This window comes from Mirounga angustirostris, unplaced genomic scaffold, assembly GCF_029215605.1.
Source record: "Mirounga angustirostris isolate CCGP_5_RB_7025 unplaced genomic scaffold, mMirAng1.0.hap1 SCAF_10, whole genome shotgun sequence".
Taxonomy (NCBI): domain Eukaryota; kingdom Metazoa; phylum Chordata; class Mammalia; order Carnivora; family Phocidae; genus Mirounga; species Mirounga angustirostris.
The window spans coordinates 132,368,312-132,390,279 of NW_026991718.1; the positions used below are offsets into that span (position 1 = coordinate 132,368,312).

Consider the following 21,968-nt stretch of genomic DNA (forward strand, 5'->3'; position numbering starts at 1 on the left):
TCCCCAGTGAGAAGGAGTCAGTAAGAAACTCACAGTTTGGCTCTCTCCAAAGAAACCCCTCTCCAGAGTCCAGCATTTTCCCTCTTTTTGTGCAGACCCTGTTTCGGTGCTTCTCCCTGTCGCTTTGGAATACACACCTACTTTTCACATCCTGATATATGTGTTTTCTAATTGCTGTACCAAAAAAAAAAAAAAATGCACATCATCTGTTTGGGCACCATGTCTTTTGCTCCTTACTGGGTGTATATACGTCATTTGGCTTAGTGTCTTGGTGGTTAACAGGCGCTCAGTGAACATTTGCAGGATGAACACACAAATTACAAGCACAGGAAAATTTCTGCTGAGAAAAACAAACAAGAAAGACAGAAGCATATTAAGTCCCAATTCCATGTATTGCTTAGTCAATCCTAAGGCTAACTTACAGATGCAAATGAGCCCCTGTTTTTAGGCAAGTTCATTCTCTCTCTAGTTTGTCCCCAGCTTCGGTCAAGAAGGCATCTTTTTATTTTTTTATTTTTTAAAAAAGATTTTATTTATTTATCCGAGAGAGAGAGAGAGAGCATAAGCAGGGGGAACGGCAGGCAGAGGGAGAAGTAGGCTCCCCACTGAGCCCAGTGTTTGACTCGATCCCAGGATCCTGGGATCATGACCTGAGCCGAAGGCAGACGCCTAACCGACTGAGCCACCCAGGCAACCCAAGAAAGCATCTTTTTAAAGCACAAAGTCCATTGTTGAAAACATAACCGCATAAACTTCCACCATGCGAGCACCATGACCAAAAGCCTCAAAGTCTTTGGTGATTTCTATTTTCATTTGGAAAAACAAAACAAAACACTGGAGTGGGCAGAGTTTGTGCAGGAAGGAAAAATCCAAGTTATCCTTTTCTGTCTTTCCCCAGGAGCCAGAGAAGCAGCTGTTATATGATATACCCCCCAGCCCCCAAAAGGCAGGACTTGGTCCCTTGGCCAGCCAACCACATGTAAGTATGACAAGGCACCAGAGATCTGATGCTAGGAAAATGTGAGCATCCTCTGGGACGTCTTATCAGCTTGGTCAAAATTGGGAATGCAAATTCCTCATAGCAGAGCTTATTTCATTTGAAACTCCTGATGGCAGTGGTATTAAGGAACAGGTTGAGTAATGTGGTTTGGGCAAGTCCTCTCTCTTCTCCATGCCTCAGTTTCTCATGACAGACTAATTGTGAGGATTGAGATAATTCTCGTGGAGAACCTCATACAGGTATAGTGTTTGGCACAGAGCAAAAGCTCAGTAGATCTTAGGAAAATTCTTCTTCTTCTTCTTCTTCTTCTGTACCTCAGAGATACGTTGTGTTAAGGTAGATTTTTATTTGTTTATAGGGGACATGCCTTAAATTGAAAATCTGTTCATTGTCGAATTGTCACACATTTACAATACATATACCTATGCCCAAGTTTTTTGGGGAAGGCCTTAAAAAACAGATGACATCTCTGAAGTGTTGTGAGAGATGCATAGGAGTTTGTTAGAGGGCAAGGAGCGGGTCGGGAGGGCATGTAGAACAGAAGGACTGGTTTGGGAAAAATGAACTACAGTGGACTAAGGGAGCACTCTGAGTTCAGGGGAAGGTGAACCGCCGGGGTGACTGGACCCACAAGGAAGCTGGTGGCCGCTGTGGTGGGGAAGCTTAAAGGTGGGTACAACCAGGGGCGCCTGGGTGGCTCAGATGGTTAAGCGTCTGCCTTCGGCTCAGATCATGATCCCAGGGTCCTGGGATCGAGTCCCACATCGGGCTCCCTGCTCAGCGGGGAGCCTGCTTCTCCCTCTGCCTCTCTCTCTCTCTCTGTCTCTTATGAATAAATAAATAAAATCTTAAAAAAAAAAAAGGTGGGTACAACCAGATGATGAAGGGTCTTGAGTGATCATGGCAATGGGGAGCCACTGAAGATGCTTGAGGAAGGGAGTGACAATCAGATTTGTAAGAAGCACAGTACCCAGCACTTAGTAGGTCCTCAGTGTAGTTGCACCTTTGTCAAATGAGTCGCTCAAACCCTCTTTTTATTGCTACTGACCTGGGCATTTTTGTGTGGTTCTTCACAGGGGCAGAGTGCTCCCCTGGTGTCAGCAATCGCCGTGAGGCGAGGCAGCTACAACACGTTACCAAGCCTCCAGAAATCAGAATGGATTTATGACACACCAGTGTCCTCAGAAAAAGCCAATGGCAGAAATGCATCTTTGAGCAGCTTTGTGGAAGAATCAGAGCCCCACACTCCGCCCAGGTATATGTCCAGCTTCCAGAATCCTCCAAACAGCAGAGCAAGGTCCCTCTATCCACACCTGCATAAAAATGTGCCCATGCAGAAAAAACTCAGCCTTCCAGAAATTCCTTCTTATAAATCCCTGGCACCCAGGGACACATTTCCCTTGGACGAGGGCGCTGGTTACAAGGTGCCTTCAAGCTTTCTGAACCCCCGGGTGGAACAGAAAAACACGAAGCCAAACATTTATGACATCCCTAAGGCGATGCCGAGCGGCTCCCTGGCTGTGAAGGAGCTGGGGAGAGTCAAGGGGGCTCCGGAGAATGCCCCGGACCGCAGCTCCTCGTGGCTCTCTGGCCAGGCCCCCTCGCTGTCTCCGGAACCGGACAGGTTGTCCGTTTCCAGTTCTGACAGCAGAGCCAGCGTTGTCTCCTCGTGCTCCTCCTTGTCCACGGACTCCTCGTCTAGCTCCTGCTCAGAGGAGTCAGGAAAGGAGCTCTCCTTGGATCCAGACTTGGCCAGAGAGACGGTAGCAGCTCTGCAGCACGAGGTGGCCAGTTCTGTCGCCAGCCTGATGCTCTTCGTCAGCAGGAAGTGGAGGTTCAGAGACTATCTGGAGGCCAACCTCAGCGCCATCCGCAGCGCCGCTGACCACGTGGAAGAATCTTTGAGGGCATTCCTGGATTTTGCCCGCGGGGTCCGTGGGACTGCCTGTAACCTCAGCGACACGAACCTTCAGGCCAGAATTAGGGACCAGCTACAGACCATCTCCAATTCCTACCAGATCCTGCTTGGAACAAAGGAAAACCTGGATAGCTGCAATTGGTCCTTGGAAGTCCTCGTGACGGACAAAGTCCAAAACAGCCTGGATGACCTCGAGAGATTTGTCATGGTGGCGCGGATGGTTCCAGAAGACATCAAGAGGTTTGCCTCCATTGTCATTGCCAATGGGAAGCTCCTTTTCAAGCAGAACTGTGAAAAGGAAGATACCTTGCAAATGACCCCCAATGCACAACTGAAGCTTGCAAAATGCATCCAGCTTCCCCAAACGGAAATTGAATCATACCAAAGAAGTGCTCCTTTTAATGAACAAAAGGAAAGTGAACACTCCCCTGAGCTACTAAAGAAAAACGGGACAATTATCTGTGAACTGGTGAGTTCAGGGTGGTAAAATAGAAGGAGGCTTTCAAATTTCATCTGGAGGGGTCGCCCATCAGATGCTAAGAGCCTTTCACTAATTGTTAGATAGTTCAATAATTGGATATTTATTATCCAATAATAATAATAAAAATATCCAATTATAGAACTATAATTATAGAACTATAATTGGATATTGAAAGATAATGATCTTTCAATAATTTTGAGAGACGTTGGTTCCATTTTAAAAAAATTAAAATTCATGAAAGTAATGTAGATGAAATCTTATTAAGAAGTAAGATAAACACTTCAATATTAAGGCACGTAGGATGTCTTCTGGAAACTCCCAAGGGATAGTTTATCTCTAATACTAGGGTTAGGAAGGACTTTGAAAACCTTTTGAAATCTGTTCCTTGAGCACCTTTTTTTTAATCTCACTCCCCAGTTTCCTTGCACTTTTGAAAGTTGTTGATTTAGTCATTGTGTTTGTGTGTCTTAGAAACAGAAGAGGAAGTGTAAACTCTCTTCCAAATTGTGCATGGTCTTAGCAGCCTCCAGACTGCAGTTACTGTTAGAAATTCTTTGCTGCATGAGTTCAGACGTTGTAGAAAGAGAACTTCTGGTTCAAGGATCGCAAGTGCCAAGAGGCACGGCACGTAACCCGGGGACAACATGACTTGGCCCTTTTAGCCCCAGTCTTTTTTTTTTTTAGTGGCATTTTTTATTGTTATGTTAATCACCATACCTTACATCATTAGTTTTAGATGTAGTGTTCCATGATTCATTGTTTGTGCATAACACCCAGTGCTCCATGCAGAACGTGCCCTCCCCAATACCCATCACCAGGTTTAGCCCCAGTCTTGTGTGGTATTCTGTTAAAATGCCTGCTGGTTGGTGTAACAGCTTGCACACATTCTAGAGAAGCTAGAAACATGGGTATTTTTCATTCCCTAATTTAAAGATGTAGATATAGATAAAGAGGTATACTATACACAAATATAAATATAAATATATATATACAATTTTTTAAAAACTCATGTGTCCAGAGCGCCTGGGTGGCTCAGTCGGTTAGGCGTCTGCCTTCGACTCAGGTCAGTCCTGGGATCAAGCCCCACGTCGGGCTCCCTGCTCAGCGGAGAGCCTGCTTCTCCCTCTCCCTCTGCCTGCCACTCTGCCTACTTGTGCTCTCTCTCTATCTCTCTGTCAAATAAATAAAAACCTTTAAAAAATGTTAAAAAAATAAAAAACTCATGTGTCCTTGTATCAAGCCATGCTGGTAGGCAAAATTCAGCCCTTGGTCTTGCAGAGTCTCCTTTGTTGAAAAAAAGGCATCAGCCCTCTGAAACTAATAATATACTCTCTGTTAATTAACTGATTTTAAATTTTAAAAAAAGGCATCCGGAGGCAGAACCATTGACAAAAATATAAAGAAAAATGCTCAAGTTTTAAAGTGGACTTAAATACCTCTGTACAGTGTAAAAACCACTCACGTTGGTAATTGGAAGGGATTTTATTTTTCAGAAGCTGCCTAACCTAGAAGAGACAGAAAAACCCGTCTTGGAAGGAAGGTTGGATGAAAACAAAAACTTCGAAGGACAGGTAAGTGATAGGGCTGGCTCTCCCGGACTTCTGACCCTTTATCGCTCGAGATGTCTCCTACTATGAACAAGTCGGCATTCTAGCCATGACACCTTTGGGAGTTGATGTTTTTGTGACAGTTTTTCCTGTTTGCAGTAGAAGGAGCCCTGAACAAGTCCAGTGAACCCCAGTATGTGGAGCACGATTCTTGAACCATTAGTGACATAGTTCTCAGTGGTCTGCAGGTTTATCACGGGTGGGACTGACATGACCTTTGACATCCTCTTTTAATGCTTCTGATTACAATAGAAAAACTGTTTTGGTTTGGAGCTTGTGTATCATCAACACCTCTTTGACACTCGATGTTCTTCCTTTTTTTTTTTTTTTTTTTAGTCAAAGATGTTATCATTGTGCTTATTTTTTTGGTTACTTGCGGCAAATGACAATGATTTTTCCAGTTACCAATCTGAAGAGTTTCCATTAAACTAGTATAAGTAAAACCAGTGGATTCCTTTAAAGACAAAGATGAAGCAAGTCAGGTTAAGAGGGAGGCAAAAAGGGCATACCTTGTGAAGGTTGTCTGAATACCTGAAGCCTGGGGATCAGTGAAACAGATCAACTCCCTGGCTGGGGGTGGGTGCAGGTAGAGGAGGGAAGGACAAAGATGTCTCATGACATGGACAAGATCATTCGTCTTCTCAGGGGCAAACTAGAACGAGATCCCTAGGCTGGAAGTCCTAGGTCAGGGAGCCAGCATGGTCAGGTCCTGGGGAGGGATCCCCTCTGTTTTCTAATTCTGTCCTCTCGTGGCAGAGAGCAGAGAAGGAAAGGAGCTCTGACAAGGGCATAATCCCATAACAGGGCCCCACCCAAAGGACCTCATCCAATCCCAGGTACCTCCCAAGGGCTCATCTCCTGCTACCTTCACGTAACAGGGTAGAGTTTCAACACACGAAGTTGGGGGGCACAAAAGTCAGACCCTCTCACACTGTCTGAGTGCTTCCAGGCTGTGAGTTTTGAGATCGCAGGTGGATGAGAGAGCAAGCAGTTTAACGAAAAGACTAAGAATTCAGACTTAGCCGACTCAGCTTAGAGCGCCGGCTCTTCATTTTGCTACATGAATAACCACGGGCAGCCCCCTCACTTCAGAGAGCACCAGTCTCCCCACCTGTCCTAACAAACGGGCTTTGGGTGATTACCCGGAGGGGTTGCCACTAAGTTAGATGCTGAGAACCTTTCAACAGTGCCTAGGCTTTGGAAGACAATGGTTCCACATTTCAGAAAATACAACTCATGGAAGTAAAATTCGGATGAAATCTTACTAGCAAGTTGGAGAAATATAATATTAAGGCAGATAGGTCAGCATATTTGGATTTCTTCTAGAAATTTTGGGGGCTCAGGTTTACTGCCGATGTTGGAATTAGAAAGGATTTTTTTTAATCCTTTAAAATCTGTTCTTTAAATTTTAAAATCTCACCATCAAGTTTTCTTTTATTTTTTTAAAGATTTTATTTATTTATTTGTCAGAGAGAGAGAGCACAAACTGGGGGAGTGGCAGGCAGAGGGAGAAGCTTGCTGAGCAAGGAGCCCGATGCAGGACTTGATCCCAGGACCCTGGGATCATGACCTGAGTGGAAGGCAGACACTTAACTGACTGAGCCACCCAGGCATCCCTCTTTTATTCTTTTTAAAGTTATAGATTTAGTCATTGTCAATGTGCTTCTTGGGATGGGCTGCTAATGGTTTGTTGAGAGTATTGAATAAGATTTTATGTATTTAACATGTAAGATTATATAGACAACACAATAGGTAAGATTGTATATATAAATACTATAATTTATATGTAACAGTGCTTTGAAAAGATTAATTTGTTAGGCAGATGGTGCACTGTGGGGCATCCCAAACAAAACTGTATTTTTTCTTATAAAAAGTCTAGAAAATTGAGCAAAATAGGAAACAGGAGACAACCACAGCCTGGTGATCAAATCTGTCTCTTATCAATTGTTTTCTTCCCTTTTCCAGAATCCTAGCTCCCCCATCCCACAGCCTTTGAGTCAGCAGAATCCCGAGAAGAGATTCCACCTTTCTGAACACTGCCGGCTCTATTTTGGGGCGCTCTTCAAAGCCATCGGCATGTTTAACAGCAGCCTCAGCAACAGCCAGCCCCCCGAGATCTTCATCACGCAGAGCAAGCTGGTCATCATGGTGGGGCAGAAGCTGGTGGACACACTGTGCAAAGAGACGCAGGAGAGGGACGTGCGCAACGAGATTCTCTGTGGTAGCAGTCACCTTTGCAGCCTGCTCAAGAACCTCGCGTTGGCCACCAAGCACGCCGTGCTCAAGTACCCCTGCCCTGCAGCCCTGGGGCACCTCCAGGCTGAGGCCCAGAAGCTGGAGCAACACACTCGGCAATTCAGAGGGATGTTGGAATGAGCCTCCTTCCCCCTCTTTCTCCCTCCCTAAGGTTAACCTCTTAGCTTCAGCTTCCCAGCCCCAACCTGTGTAACTCTGTCCTACGGGCAAAGCCAGCCTAGGGATGCACTGATGGGCAGAAGCTGGTATTACCAAGTGGCTAAACAACCCCAGGACATTGGCTTATGCTGCAGAGAGCCAGGTGTTAAGTAAGAACCTTGCTAAGTTTTTAGCATAGCATAGCATAGCCCATAGTTAGCTGGGCATATAGCAGTGAATCATACAAAGGCCTTGTCCTCAGGGAGCTTACCATCTAGTGGGGAGATAGACGATAAGTGATGAAGAATTACATACACAATGTGTTAGGTGCTAGGGAGACAGTAAAGGAGGAGAGACTTATTTTCAAATGATGAATTTCTGTTGCATCTGTTAGCAAATGTGATAAGTTTTTCATTTTGGACTGAATTAATTTTGTGAGATTTGGTACAAATTCTGTATCTGCATCTTATACAACATATATATATATATAACATATGTGTGTATATATATATATATATGCCATACATATATATTCTATTTTATCTTAACCGAGTTAAAGATGCATGTCATATTTACAACGTAACATGTTCTGTTAGGTTCCTTATTAATTTATTTTGTATATAATAGCCTATGTTGATAAATTCAGTATGTTTACTCAGAAAAAGCTTGTACTTCAACAGTCTCAAATCTGTTACCATTTATAAAGTTATGTAAATATAATCATGAATTTAAGCATTCTTCATAGCAATCCTTTCTTTGGAAGAGGTGGTGATCCATGTCACCCAGATTCTGGTACCAAAGCAAAGCCACCAGTGTTTACTTTTCTTATTCAAATGCTTTTCCCCAAAGTGTGTAGGGAGATGCAGTAGACGCCAAGTGCTCATGCACGAGGCTAGTATGGCAAAAACAAAGCCATCACTCATGGTGGTGCAACCAGAAGGTGTGGTGTGGACAGGATATCCATTGCTGGGCACAGATCTGAAAGTGGTGCAGAGCTCCCTCAAGGCAAACCACCTCCTCTTCCTCTCCTTGCAGCTGGGTCTTCAGCTCATGTTGCTATGGTTACATCATCTTTACTTCACTTCAAGTGAAGGTCCATGTCTCCTATACACATCTCAACCACTAAACACCTTTGTAGCCTGGAACCAGCAGCCTCAGGCTGGAAGTCATCTGAAATGTCACCAGCCTGCCTGCTACTCGGCACTTAGTAGGCACTTCTAAATGGTTGACTGTTAGAAAGCTGATTATTTTCACCGAGTTACTCCTAGGGTCTCTAAAGAAAGATCGTATCTTTGTGAGGCTTGCTTGGTTCTCTAATTTAGAACAGAGAAGCCACATTCTTTGAACAGCTGTGATCTGTATTGGTTAGGACTCCTTCTGTTCCAAGTGATCAAAAACCATATCCAATCTTTCTTAAGCAATAAAGGAAATTAATTGACTCAAGTATCTTAAAATAACCCAGGGGCAGACTGGGTTTAAGGCCAGCTGGTGTGGGTGCCCAGTTTCTCAGTTCCACTTTCTCTGTGTTAACTCTCATGATTGCAAGGTGGCTGCCCCAGGTTATGTCCTTGGTTTGTGGCCAGAAGAGAAAAAAGAGGCTTGATTCTGCTTGGACTAGCTTAGAACAGGTGCCTGCCCCTGAAAGCCCCACAACAAGGAGGGCATGTAGTACCCAGGTTGACTTAGACTTGGGATTCAGCCCTCCACACAGGCGCACACACACACACACACACACACACTCCCATGTGTCCCGAGAGAGGGAAAGAATAGCCCTGCCAAGAACTATGACATGTCTGAGATTCCCCTACTTTATATTATTTTTTTAAAAGATTTTATTTATTTATTTGACAGAGAGAGAGAGAGACAGCGAGAGAGGGAACACAAGCAGGGGGAGTGGGAGAGGGAGAAGCAGGCTTCCCGCCGAGCAGGGAGCCTGATGCGGGGCTTGATCGCAGGACCCTGAGACCATGACCTGAGCCGAAGGCAGACGCTCAACAACTGAGCCACCCAGGCGCCCCTGAGATCCCCCTACTTTAAATTAACAAGTTAGCCTGCCAATTTCATGGACATTGCAAGAAGACAGAAGATTCTGGGATCAGAGACTATGTCTGGGGCCCCCAAGACCACGGCTAGGTCCAATGATTCGCAAGGAGGAATCCCAAGACTCAGCATTACGTTCGTACTCACGGCTCTGATCTATTACAGTGAAAAGAGACAGCAAAGGGAAAGGCTCAAAGAGTTCAGTACAAAGGAAATCAGGCTCAAGTGGCCAGGAGTCCTCTCTCCCTGGTCACACGGGACACTTTTAATTCCCTCAGCAACGAATTGTGACAGCACCTGTGAGATGTTGCCCGCCGGGGAAGGTCACGAGAGCCTCCCACCCAGGGTTTCCATGGGGCTGATCATGTAGGCAGCCCATACATGGCACATCCCCGAAGTCCAGACTCTCGAAGGCGAGCAGGTGTCCAGCATGAACCACATTATTTGTACAAACAGCTTAGGCACACTGACCCATTCTCATCAACTCTGGGGATGGTGGGCACCCTCCCCAAATCCAGGTTTTTATAAACAACCAAAGGCCAAGCTTGCAAGCCAGCCTTTCCAAGGATATTATTGATGCCTGCTATGTTAACTCCTCCGCCCAGAGACAAAGGATTTTCCTTACAGCCTTGCAAGCAGCTTATGCTTCATCTTTATATCATTTCCACCTCAGCCCAAGTCCGAGGGCAGAGCAAAACAGGATGCAGATGAGGCTATGCACACACTGAGTTTGTGTCAAAGCCAAAGAACTCAGCATAGGCAGCCCCAGTCTTTCCCAATGACCTCTGCGCAAACCTGATCAAGCCTTGCCTCAGAGCGAGACATTGTCTTTATGATACTGGACAGCAAACACACCTGCCTTTCTGCTCTGGAGAGAGACATGATCTCTGTCTTCCCAGGGCGTTTGCTAAAAACCGCCTTGAAGAGGTAATTCAGAACAAAATGTCATCAATGCCTCTGCTCAAAGGACATGCAAAAATGCAAAGGCCCCAAGAACCGTGTCCCAACAGGAGCCCCAACCCAAGTCGGGAATTTTGTTGGAAGAAGGGCGGCGGGAGGGGTGGGGGGGGAGGGTGTTGCAGGGAGGCACCAGGACCTGTTTACTCCAGCCGGCAAGATGATTTTTGCACCATAGTGATAACAACAGCAGGTATTTATTAAGTGATTACTACATTCCAGACCCTGTTCTAATGCTTTAGTTGTTTTAACTCTTTCGGTCCTTCATATGTGAGAGGCTCTAACAGGTAATCAACAGATCCCTATTGCTTTCAGAACACTACAGATGTATGTATGTAGATAGGCAGGTAGATAAACATATAGGGAGACATATCTGTCTATATTTTTTTCTGTCTCTACATGTATTTTGAGACGAGTTCAAACCAAGGGCCTTTGTTGACAAAGTACAAAACCATTGGGTTGAACATAATAAAAGCTGCTGTTCTTAGCTAAATGTGTTTCCTTCCTTTTTTTTTTTTTTGAAAGAGGCCAGTTATGAGATGAGTTTCCTCTAATTCGATAGGATAATTGCTTCTGAAAAACATTTAAAAGAAGAATATTGCATTTTTTAACTTTTAGCAATGTTTTGCTAAGTAGTTTTCTTTCATGCCCAGAATTCTGTGCTGCTTCCTTTTAAGGAAGGAAGAGGAAATGGTGGGTGGTGTGGTGGTAGCAACTTGACCTCAATTAAGTTAAATTTCATCAGAAGGATGGAAGTGGTGAGGAGCCTAGTTGAGAGATCTTCCAGTGTGACAAGCCCTGGGGAGCTGGGTTTCTGGTTTGGGGGCAACTATCCTTTTTTTAAAAAATAAAATATCTTTTTAAAATTTTATATTCTCCCCAAGGATGCACCCAGGTCTCCAAAGGCTGCCCGTTTACAAAAGTTGCCCGTTTGTATAGGTGATTGGCTAATGCCTTTTTCCTTTTGTTCATTCATTGATCAAATATTCATTGTGCATCTCCTATCTACCTGGCCTCTACTGATCACTAGAGGAACTGCAAGGGACAAACCAAAGCTTCTGCACCTTGCAGCCTTCATTCCAGCTGAGGGGGATGGGAAACCAGAGCCAGGAAGAGGTGGGGTGAGTGAGGCACCTCTCCTTAAAATCAAAATATAAGGGGGCACCCAAAAACTTAGTAATCAAGATACATTGTATTTTGATGCAGTATTTTAAAAAATCACAATCAATGCAAAGAAGTCCATGTTGAACAAGATATCAAAATTTAAATTTATAACGAAAGGTCAGTGGCAGTAAGTGCAATGCAGAAATTAAATCAAGGTGGGGGTAGTGGATAGAGAAATGGACGGGGGGGTGCTCTTTTACTGGGAGAGGTCGGGGAAGGAGCTCTGCAGAGACACCGCCCCCTCCCGCCAGGAGCAGACGTTGAGTCACTCAAAGGAGACAGCCTGGAAAACAGTGGGAAAAGAGTGTTCCTGAAGAGGGAACCGTGAGGCAAGTACCCAGAAGTGGAAACGAACCTGGAGCTCTCAAGGGAGAGATGGGGCCAGCGTGGCTGGAACCAAGAGAGGGAAGGGAAAGTGGGTGACATGATCTGGGATGGGTAGCCAGAGGCCAGTTCATGGAAGGCCTGTGTATTCCTGAGATATGTTTAATGTTTCCCTAAAACTGCTAACTAAAAGTAATTTTTTTTGTCTTGAATTATGTCGGGATTAATTACTTCTAGTTGTCCACTTTATTTGACTTTAACCCTCTTTGGGACATCCTCAGAAGTGTAACCGTACGTGATGGTTTTGAGACTCTTGAAGAATCCTAACACACAGCCGTTTGTTGTTGTTTTTTCATGCTAACTCTTAAAACGAGTCACTCTGCCTGTCTGCCTTGTCCAGACAAAATTGTAAACTCCAGCTATGGGAGAGCGCATGGGCAGTACTCACCGGAAATCAAACCCTCAAGGTTCGGAAGGCTGAAACATTTGGGAAAGATTGTAATGGGCAGTAGGAGCACTTAGAGTACTTGTTCTTAGCTTGGGCCTCAGTGGGTGATGCATGAAATACATAGATGTGTAAACAGTAGCAAAATTTTCTATGTACCACTGGATATTTTTCTGGGGAATAAGTCCAAAGTTTTCATCAAATTCTCTATCAAGTCCAATAACCCCAAAGAGGTTAAGAATACTGGTTTTGCCACAGGATGATGGTTTTCTCTTTCCTGGTTTTATTCCTCTCCTGCCCTTTATTTAAATCCACAGTTTGACCGGGGTGAAGTTGTCACCAAAGATCCTTGTAAGGGAATATCCTGTCTCAGTTCACTCAGCAAAGGCAGTGGAAAGCAATGGCACCTAATGATACCAGTTTGTCTACTGTGCAGAGAACAAAATGGCTCAAATCACGGAAAGCCCTGAGTACAGGACCTGATACTCTCAGCCAGCTCTCAACACAAATTAGTTGCTGTTGATGATACTAACTCTACAAAAGCTTAAGCTGTGTATCGTCTGCAGCACAGAGCAGCCTAAAAACCAATATTCTAAATGAGGAAACCAAGGAGGAAGAGAAAAAAAAAAAATTCAGCTGCCCGAGAGCTTCAACATCCACCCAGTTGGCCCTGCTGGGCTTCACAGCAGCTTTTGGGGAGAGGTTAAAGAACACGGCATTTGTAGTCACATGGGCCTCATCTGAGAAAGCCTCTCATCTTGTACTCCTTTTACTCGACTGCTGTGGGCCCCTGACCCAAGACTGTACACCTCAGTCTCAGGTTTCTCATTTGGAAAATGGAAGGCATTATATCCCCTACCTCCTAAATTATGAAGACAGAGGAAACAATGATCCAAATCTCCCAGTGCACAGTCATGGTTTAATAAAGAGTAGTTATTTTTATTTTCATTTCTCCAAATGAACTCAGGGAGGGGAAGATTGAGTCTCCAGAAAAGAGCATTGGTTTGAGAGTCTGTCTAAAGATCTTTGCATTTATGCTATTCTGTAACTTGATTTTCTGTCCTTGGGGACAGAGGGGGAAAAACTAATATTGTAACCCAGTCCTAGCTCTCCCTCTTACTAGCTGTAGGACCTTGGGCAAGTCCTTTGATCTTTCCCAGCTTCTATTCCCTTACTTGTAAATGGATTCTTATAGTACTTACCAGTTTTAGGGTCTACCAAAACTGGACTTGTCACCCTCCTTGAATGTGTCAGTACTTCCTTTTTGGTTTATTGAGGAAATGAATATTGAGTGTGCCAAAGGTTCTTCCATGCACTGGGGACACAATGGGGACTAAAGCAAAGTCCCTACCCTCACAGACTTTACAATATCTGTGACTGGTATAAAAATAAATCATAAGGCGGGGCGCCTGGGTGGCTCAGGCGTTAAGCGTCTGCCTTCGGCTCGGGTCATGGTCACAGGGTCCTGGGATCGAGCCCCGCATCGGGCTCCCTGCTCCACGGGAAGCCTGCTTCTCCCTCTCCCACTCCCCCTGCTTGTGTTCCCTCTCTCACTGTGTCTCATTGTCAAATAGATAATAAAATCTTAAAAAAATAATTAAAAAATTAAAAAATAAATCATAAGGCAATGAGAGACCAACGAATTAAAGGATTTATTTTCTTTTAATTCCCATTAATTGCAGTAACAGATAACCCTATGTTACAATCCGTGAAGTTTTCATATCCACATATTTTCTGTTCCCAACTGGGGAGTATTTCAGATTTATTTATTTTTTTTTTATGTCTCATTTTGGTCAGCAAGGTAACATCCAATTATGTAGGTCCACCTTACTCGCTGTGGTTAGACTTCCCCCTAATATTTATAATAATTACAGGAACAACTAGAAAAATAGTCAAGAGCATAGAAGCAGACAGTCGTGGATTTTAGCAGGGATTTTGCAAGGGATTTGGGTTCTCGTTCCAGACCTAGTACAATACAACCTGTCTCTCGGAAAAGGCAGGTAAACATCAGTGTGGCTTTTATACCCGCCTCTGTTCGGTATACCTGGTTTTTAATAAAAAGAATAAAGGAGGCTGCGAATCAAATACATGCGCATACAGCCTCCTTGCAACTTTTCCTCTAGGGACCGTATGCATGGCAGTGTCAAAATTCCAGGCCTTAGAGACTCTGACGTCCCCCAGAATCTCCTATAACACCACGTCACAGGATTTGCTGGGAGTGCTGACGTCAGCGTGGTGCTCCACAAAAGTTCTCACTTAAACACCTGATTGTTATCTGAAATAACAGATGCCATTCACCTGCATCGTGAACTGCGTTAACAAAATGCGGCCCTTTCCGTCGCAGCGCTCAGAGCGCGGGGATGTGCCAGACCCACAGTCAGACACGCTGGGGTGGGACGGGGCCCGAGAACAGGGGTGCTCTTTAGTCACCCCTGCCCCCTAAGCGCGGCGAGCGGTCGCCACGGTGCATCGGAAACCCTGCACCCACCGGAAGGAGGAAGGAACCGGCCGAGCCGGGAGACGTGGACGCTCCGCCAGCCCCTGTGAGTGCAAGGACCGGCTGGAGCTCCGGCAGCCCTAGCCGCGGGGCCTCGCCCAGCGCCTAGCGACGCTCTCCATGGCAACCGGGGCTTGGCAACGGATCCGCCCCACTGCGCCGCGGCGGGCGTGTTGCGTCATCCCTGCGCGCCGGAAATGACTGCAGAGGTCGCCAGGGTCCCCCGGAAGTGGTCGCTGCGGGCTATCGCTACTGACTCTGACTCTTGGCTGGCGATGGGTTGCGACGGAGGAACGATCCCCAAGAGACACGAACTGGTGAAGGGACCGAAGAAGGTTGAGAAGGTCAGCGACGTGGGTCCGGTGGGGACCGGCGCTAGGGGGCTCCCCAGGGAGCGAAGGAAGGGCGGGGAGCTAGCGGGGTTCCCGACGCTGCCGTGCTCATTTATCTCATTTGGAGAACTCAGAATTAACAACAATGTTAGTATCAGACTTTTATTGAGTGCTTACTGTTGCCACTCGCCTGGCAGTACGCTTAATATGCGGTAGCTCGGGGCGCCTGGGTGGCTCAGTTGGTTAAGCGACTGCCTTCGGCTCAGGTCATGATCCTGGAGTCCCGGGATCGAGTCCCGCGTCGGGCTCCCTGCTCGGCAGGGAGTCTGCTTCTCCCTCTGACCCTCCTCCCTCTCATGCTCTCTGTCTCTCATTCTCTCTCTCTCAAATAAATAAATAAAATCTTTAAAAAAATAAATAAATAAATCTTAAAAAAAAAATGTAATTGTTTAGGGACGCCTGGGTGGCTCAGTCGGTTAAGCGACTGCCTTCGGCTCAGGTCATGATCCCGGAGTCCCGGGATCGAGTCCCGCATCGGGCTCCCTGCTCAGCGAGGAGTCTGCTTCTCCCTCTGACCTTCCTCCCTCTCATGCTCTCTGTCTCTCATTCTCTCTGTCTCAAATAAATAAATAAAATCTTTAAAAAAAAAATATGCGGTAGCTCGTACAGTTCTCACAACAGCCCTGTGGGCACGTATTGTCATCAGCCTCGCTTTCAGAAATAGGAATTGAGGGCCACGAGGACAGAGTTGCAACCCTAGGAAGTGGCAGGGCCAGGATTTAAAGCTTGTCTGCCGTTAGTTACAATGAGACAGATGGCTGCTGTTTATTGAGCTTTGTACCCACTTAACTTCATTTTCTCCGGGAATTCGTCCCAAAGGTTCTCTTATCCACATGAGATCAGGTCTTTCTCTTAAAAAACTATCTTACCACCCTGCACACTGCCTTCATGGTTGATTAATGTCAGTCACAGAGAAAGGTAAGTTCCCTGTGGCACAGTCTTCACCTTTTCCTCTCTACAGCTCGCACAGTTCTTGGCACAGTAAATACGGTGAGTAAATGAATGAGTGGATAATTCTTAATTCTCACAGGTAACTGAGAAAAATTGTATATAATAATTTCCATGCTACTAACAGGGAAATTGAGTAAGTAACATGACCAGGATCACACAACTGACAGGTAATGAAGCCAGGATTTCCAACCATTTATTCAGGGATTAAAAGTTAGCATTGGTGATTACTTTATTTTTTTAACCCTTTATTTTTTAAATAATCTCTACGCCCATCGTGGGGCTTGAACTCATGACCTCGAGAGCAAGAGTCACATGGTCTACCAGCTAAGCCAGGTGCCCCGCATTAGTAATTACTTTTTTCCCTAAGATTTTATTTGTTTGCTTATTTATTTATTTACTTTTAAGATTTTATTTATTCACTTGACAGCGAGAGAGACCGTGAGAGAGGGAACACAAGACGGGGGAGTGGAGTGGGAAAGGGAGAAGCAGGCTTCCCGTGGAGCAGGGAGCCCGATGGGGGGGGTGGGGGGGCGAATCCCAGGACCCTGGGATCATGACCTGAGCCAAGGCAGATGCTTAACAAGTGAGCCACCCAGGCGCCCCTTATTTATTTATTTAACAGAGAGAGAGAGAGCACAAGCAGGGGGAGCGGTAGGCAGAGGGAGAGAGAGAAGCAGACTCCCTGCTGAGCAAGGAGCCCTATATGGGGCTCGATCGCAGGATCCTGGGATCATGACCCCAGCTGAAGGCAGACTGAGCTACTCAGGCGCCCCAGTAATTATTTTTTAATAACAGAAGGCATGTAAAGTACCTAATACAGTGCCTGGCACATATGGATGCTGCATATATTCTCTATTGAGCAGCTAGAAGATCTTTAAAGGTAAAATCTTTAAAAGGTAAATCTCGTGTATCACTACTATATTTAAAATCCTCCAGCAGCTTTTTGTTATATTCAGAACAAAATCCCACAAGGTCCTGTGTGATCAGATGCCTTGCCGCTCCACCTCATCTTCTACCCCTCTCCGGGTCTTTCATTCTGTTTCAGCCAAACAGGCCTTTGTTTCTCAGCCTGGAGTAAAATTTCCACAACCTGATAATGTTCTTCACTGAGATGTTCATATCATTTGTTTCTTCACTTCATGCAGTTCTTTCCTCAGATGTCATTTCAGTCCATTATTGCCAAAATACATCTCACTTCCATCGCTCTCTGTCCTCTTTTGCTGCTTTACTTTTCTTTATAGTGCTTATCGCTGTTTTCATTTGTTTATTGTCTGTCTTTCTCAGATATGAACGGAGACTTTGTGTCTTACCTTTGTCCACCACACAGTAGACACCTGGTAAATGTGTTGAATTTGAGAATGAATGGACTCTCAAGAGGAGGGAGTGTTCCCTCTCATCACACCTACAGATGCATAGACTAATGCTAAATAGTTAACACTCATGAGAGCTTTTCCAAAAAAGTATTCAGCTAGTTTCATTAACTTGTGACCAGGGCTGAAGAGGAGTAGCTTAATGAAAAGCTTGGTAAGGTGTCAGAAGGGGATAGAAAAGAAGAAAGGGTGATCTGAGACAACCAGAGTGCTCAGGCAGGATGGATTTTGTTATCCTTATTTATTCAACAAATACATTATTAAATGCTTATCACAGGCACTATTCTAGGCCCTGGGGACAGGGCAGTGAACAGAGTTCAGGCTTTACATTGCCTACATTTCAAATAGATATATAATTTAATATTTTTGATCACTCACATGGTGTGTTTGGTCTGGTAAAACCATTGCTGTAATTTAAGACCTTTCCCTGAAGAGAGACCGGGGTAAAAAAAAAAAAAATGTTTCAGAAGTTTTTTGGGGTTACCAACCTGGGTAAGGATTAGTTTATCACTTTTCTCCCTGTCCCCAGCTATCCCAATTATCTTTTGAATCAGCAAAGTACTATGGGTAAAGCAGGTGAGGGATCCAGAAAGGAGATCCTGGACTTGCTGAACGTGGCTTTTTTGACTCTGCAGTGGGTGTAGTAAATCGACTTCACTGGTGGCAGGTTTTTCTTGGGCCTTGGCTACACTGAATTTTGATAAAAGTTATTTAAGCAACCAAAGTATAGCTCTTGGATCTGGGGTATGGGTAGAGTAACAGTTGCAGTAGTGTGGGTTTTGTTTTTATTTTGTTCTATTTGAAATAATAGAAAATCGGTAGAAAGTAGTGATTAAAAGCATGGTCTCTGGGGCACCTGGGTTGTGCAGTTGGTTAAGTGTCTGATTCTTGGTTTCGGCTCAGGTCATGATCTCAGGGTCATGGGATCAAGCCCTTCCTTGGCCTCCGCACTCAACGCAGAGTCTGCTTGAGACTCTCCTCCACCATGTCCCTCCCCCCTTCTCTGTCAAATAAATAAAATCTAAAAAAGAAAAACCACAAAACTTGGTTTCTGGAGCCAGCCTGCTTGGGTTCTTATCTTAGCTTCTTCATCTACTTGCTGTGAGACCTTGGACATGTAACCTAACCTCTTGGTACCTCCATCTCCTCAGTAACAAAGTAAAAATACTAAGTTTTAGGGTTTCTCTGAGGGCTAAAAGATTAAGTCACAGAAACTGCTTAACACAGCACTTGGCACACAGTAAACAAGCAGTTGTTACTGCAAAAAGTAAATTTAAGGGAATTTTTCCATATTTTTTTTTCCTCTTCCTACTTTCTCCCACTTGTGCCCTCCTATTATCCAGGTTTGGCATTTTAGGAGAGGAAAATAGTGGGACTTGGAATATTAATATAGGTGAAATATCATTTGAGGGCAGTAGAAGGTCTTGTGTTTGGATTTGATTTTTATAAAGAATTATATAGTCTTTGTGCTGAACTTAAAAAAAATAACTATTTTCTAGATTCTCAGTCTTTAAATTCAGCTAAAACTTCGGAGCCTTTCCCACTGATAGAAATTAGCTTGTATTGCTTATTTTTTCTGTCCTGCTTCTCTAACTTACTGTTAAGGTACAAATGCTGGGGGTACCTGGTTGGCTCAGTCGGAAGAGCGTGTGACACCTGATCTCGGGGGCGTGAGTTCAAGCCCCACGTTGAGTGCAGAGGTTACTAAAAAAATAAATAAATTTTAAAAAATAGATACAGACACCAATATTTACATGCAGCTTGTATAAGCAATTTAATGACTTGATATGAACCGTTTTGTTGACATGTCCTGTTTAGTGGGAACTTGGTTGGACATGGTATTAGTTACTTGGACTTTTTAATCCCAGCTTCATGTGTCACTATCTTTGATTTAAAAGACAAAAATCATCACATGTGGTATAACTAAATAAGCCCTTATAGGTAGAACTGTGGACCATATATCTTTCAGAGGTGAAAGTTAATTGGAAGGATTTCTTTTCTTTTCTTAGGTTGACAAAGATGCTGAATTAGTGGCCCAATGGAACTATTGTACTCTAAGTCAAGAAATATTAAGGCGACCAATAGTGGCCTGTGAACTTGGCAGGTATGGTTCCTTTTACTTAATTGAGATGAGTTTTTATTAACTAATTTTTAAAAGAATTTTAATGTGAAGGAAAAAGAATTTTAATGTGTAAATGCAGTTCTTGATTCATGAAATGTGAATCATCTCAAACAAATTTGTGAAGCCTAGGTTATCATTCCCTGTCTCTGAACATACGTCTGCATTTTTCTATTCAGTTTGGTTTATTTAATCCAGGATCTGAAAATTCAGGGGCCAGTAGGAGCTCGGTTATAAACATAAATGCATGAAGGAGCTATGTGGGGTAGTAGGGAATGGTGGGGACTGGAGGAAACTGGAGAGTTCATGTCTTGTCTAAAACGGTAGCTGCTACTCATTTCCAGCCAGTTGTTACAGTTCAAGAATGTGGGCCTAGTGATTCCAGAACTTCTGATTGTTTTTCCCAGGAAAAGTTGAAAATGTACTTTTACATTACATTTCCCAATTTTTAAGTTCCTGTTCAGATCACATTCGGCTCTCAGACCGCCAGTTTGCAACCCTTGGTTTAAACTAGTTTCTTTCTTTGTATACTCTGGAAATAGTTGAGACAGGATTTAATTTACTTTTTTAATAATGCAGGGCATTCCTGTTACCAGATGTAAATGACTTTGGATTGTACTGAATTTCGTCTTACTCCTTTGTGTGGAGGTTGACTGTTGCTAGAATGTTCTGACTCATCCTTATTGTTGCAGACTTTATAACAAAGATGCCGTCATTGAGTTTCTATTGGACAAATCTTCCGAAAAGGCTCTTGGGAAGGCAGCATCTCACATTAAAAGCATTAAGGTAAGACCAGTGATTCTGAAGTTCTCCAGGGGTCTCAGTGGTTAACGTTTATTTTATAGAATTCATGTACATTATAGACTGAACTCAGAAATTTGGAATTCTAGTCCCACCCAGCCACCAAATGAAAGTGTGATTTGGGGGTGCCTGGGTGGCTCATTCGTTCAGCGTCTGCCTTCGGCTCAGGTCACGATCCCAGAGTCCTGGGATTGAGTCCCACATCAGGCTCCCTGCTCAGCGGGAAGCCCGCTTCTCCCTCTCCCACTCCCGCTGCTTGTGTTCCTGCTCTCGCTATCTCTGTCTCTGTCAAGTAAATAAATAAAATCTTTAAAAAAAAAGAAAGGAAAAGAAAGTGTGATTTGGGGCAGGTCATTTAAAGCTCAAGCCAAGAGTTCCTATGCCTGTCCTTCCTGCCTTATAAATTTGTTATAATTTAATATGTGCAAAAGAACTTTGAAAACAATGTGATGTATAAATGTTTGGAGACATCATTTTTGTGTTAAAACTCAGCTACTTGAATTTTTGATTTGGAAGACACTTACAGAATTAGAGAATTTTATAAGGTAGATCATTATTAAGTCAGTGTGATATTTCCTGCTAATTAGATGTTCTGATTGACAGTTAAAATTCTTTTATAAAATGGAAAAAGTTTTTTAGTAAAGGAAGTTGATTGAGAGGACAAAATCTTGCAAATCTGGTCAATGGGAGAAACATCAGGAAGGTGGTAGAGAATTTGAGGACCATCAGCCTTGTCAGACACTTCATCTCACAGGTGAGAATACTCACTATCCACGACTTTTTTTTTTTTAAAGATTTTTTTATTTATTTGACAGAGAGAGACACAGCGAGAGAGGGAACACAAGCAGGGGGAGCGGGAGAGGGAGAAGCAGGCTTTCCGCCGAGCAGGGAGCCCGATGTGGGGCTCGATCCCAGGACCCTGGGATCATGACCTGAGCCGAAGGCAGACGCTTAACGACTGAGCCACCCAGGCGCCCCATCCATGACTTTCTGAGGCCACACAGCTAATGAGGCACCAACCCAGAACCAGAGTCCCTGGCTCTCTGTATAAGGCTTTGGGTTTTTCTCTTCTTTCTTTGTAAATTTTTTATTATATTAGGCCTTTTGTTTGAATTCTTGGAGTGATTACAGGATACAGGATATAATTTCAGGCAAATTAGTAATTTTTTTTTTTTAAGATTTTATTTATCTCATCTCACAGGTGAGAATACTCGCTATCCATGATTTTTTTTTTTAAAGATTTGTTTATTTATTTGACAGAGAGACAGCAAGAGAGGGAACACAAGCAGGCGGAGTGGGTGAGGGAGAAGCAGGCTTCCCGCTGAGCAGGGAACCCGATGTGGGGCTCAATCCCAGGACCCTGGGACCATGACCTGAGCCGAAGGCAGATGCTTAACGACTGAGCCACCCAGGCGCCCCTGTCTGTTCAATTACTAAATAAACATGGGCCACCAGGAATATGGAACAGCCTCAGTGAGGATTCATTCGCAGGGAAAGAAAATTGTTCC

At 44.2% G+C, this 21,968-nt stretch overlaps 2 protein-coding genes across 4 annotated transcripts in view; both read left to right on the top strand.

Moving 5' to 3' along the window:
- CASS4 (Cas scaffold protein family member 4) overlaps nt 1–8,101 on the top strand; it is a 41,385-nt gene extending 33,284 nt beyond the window's left edge. For both annotated transcript variants that reach the window (XM_045885982.3, XM_064573378.1), the window contains exons 4-7: nt 899–979; nt 2,077–3,387; nt 4,893–4,970; nt 6,972–8,101. In XM_045885982.3, the coding sequence (XP_045741938.2) occupies nt 899–979; nt 2,077–3,387; nt 4,893–4,970; nt 6,972–7,382 (1,881 nt within the window). In that variant the 3' untranslated portion in view covers nt 7,383–8,101. The remainder of the gene's footprint in view (nt 1–898; nt 980–2,076; nt 3,388–4,892; nt 4,971–6,971) is intronic.
- A 6,913-nt stretch (nt 8,102–15,014) lies between these two features.
- The window catches only part of RTF2 (replication termination factor 2), a 39,507-nt gene continuing 32,553 nt past the window's right edge, over nt 15,015–21,968 (top strand). For both annotated transcript variants that reach the window (XM_045885985.2, XM_045885986.2), the window contains exons 1-3: nt 15,015–15,171; nt 19,550–19,644; nt 20,352–20,445. In XM_045885985.2, coding sequence (XP_045741941.2) covers nt 15,025–15,171; nt 19,550–19,644; nt 20,352–20,445 — 336 coding nt within the window. In that variant the 5' untranslated portion in view covers nt 15,015–15,024. The remainder of the gene's footprint in view (nt 15,172–19,549; nt 19,645–20,351; nt 20,446–21,968) is intronic.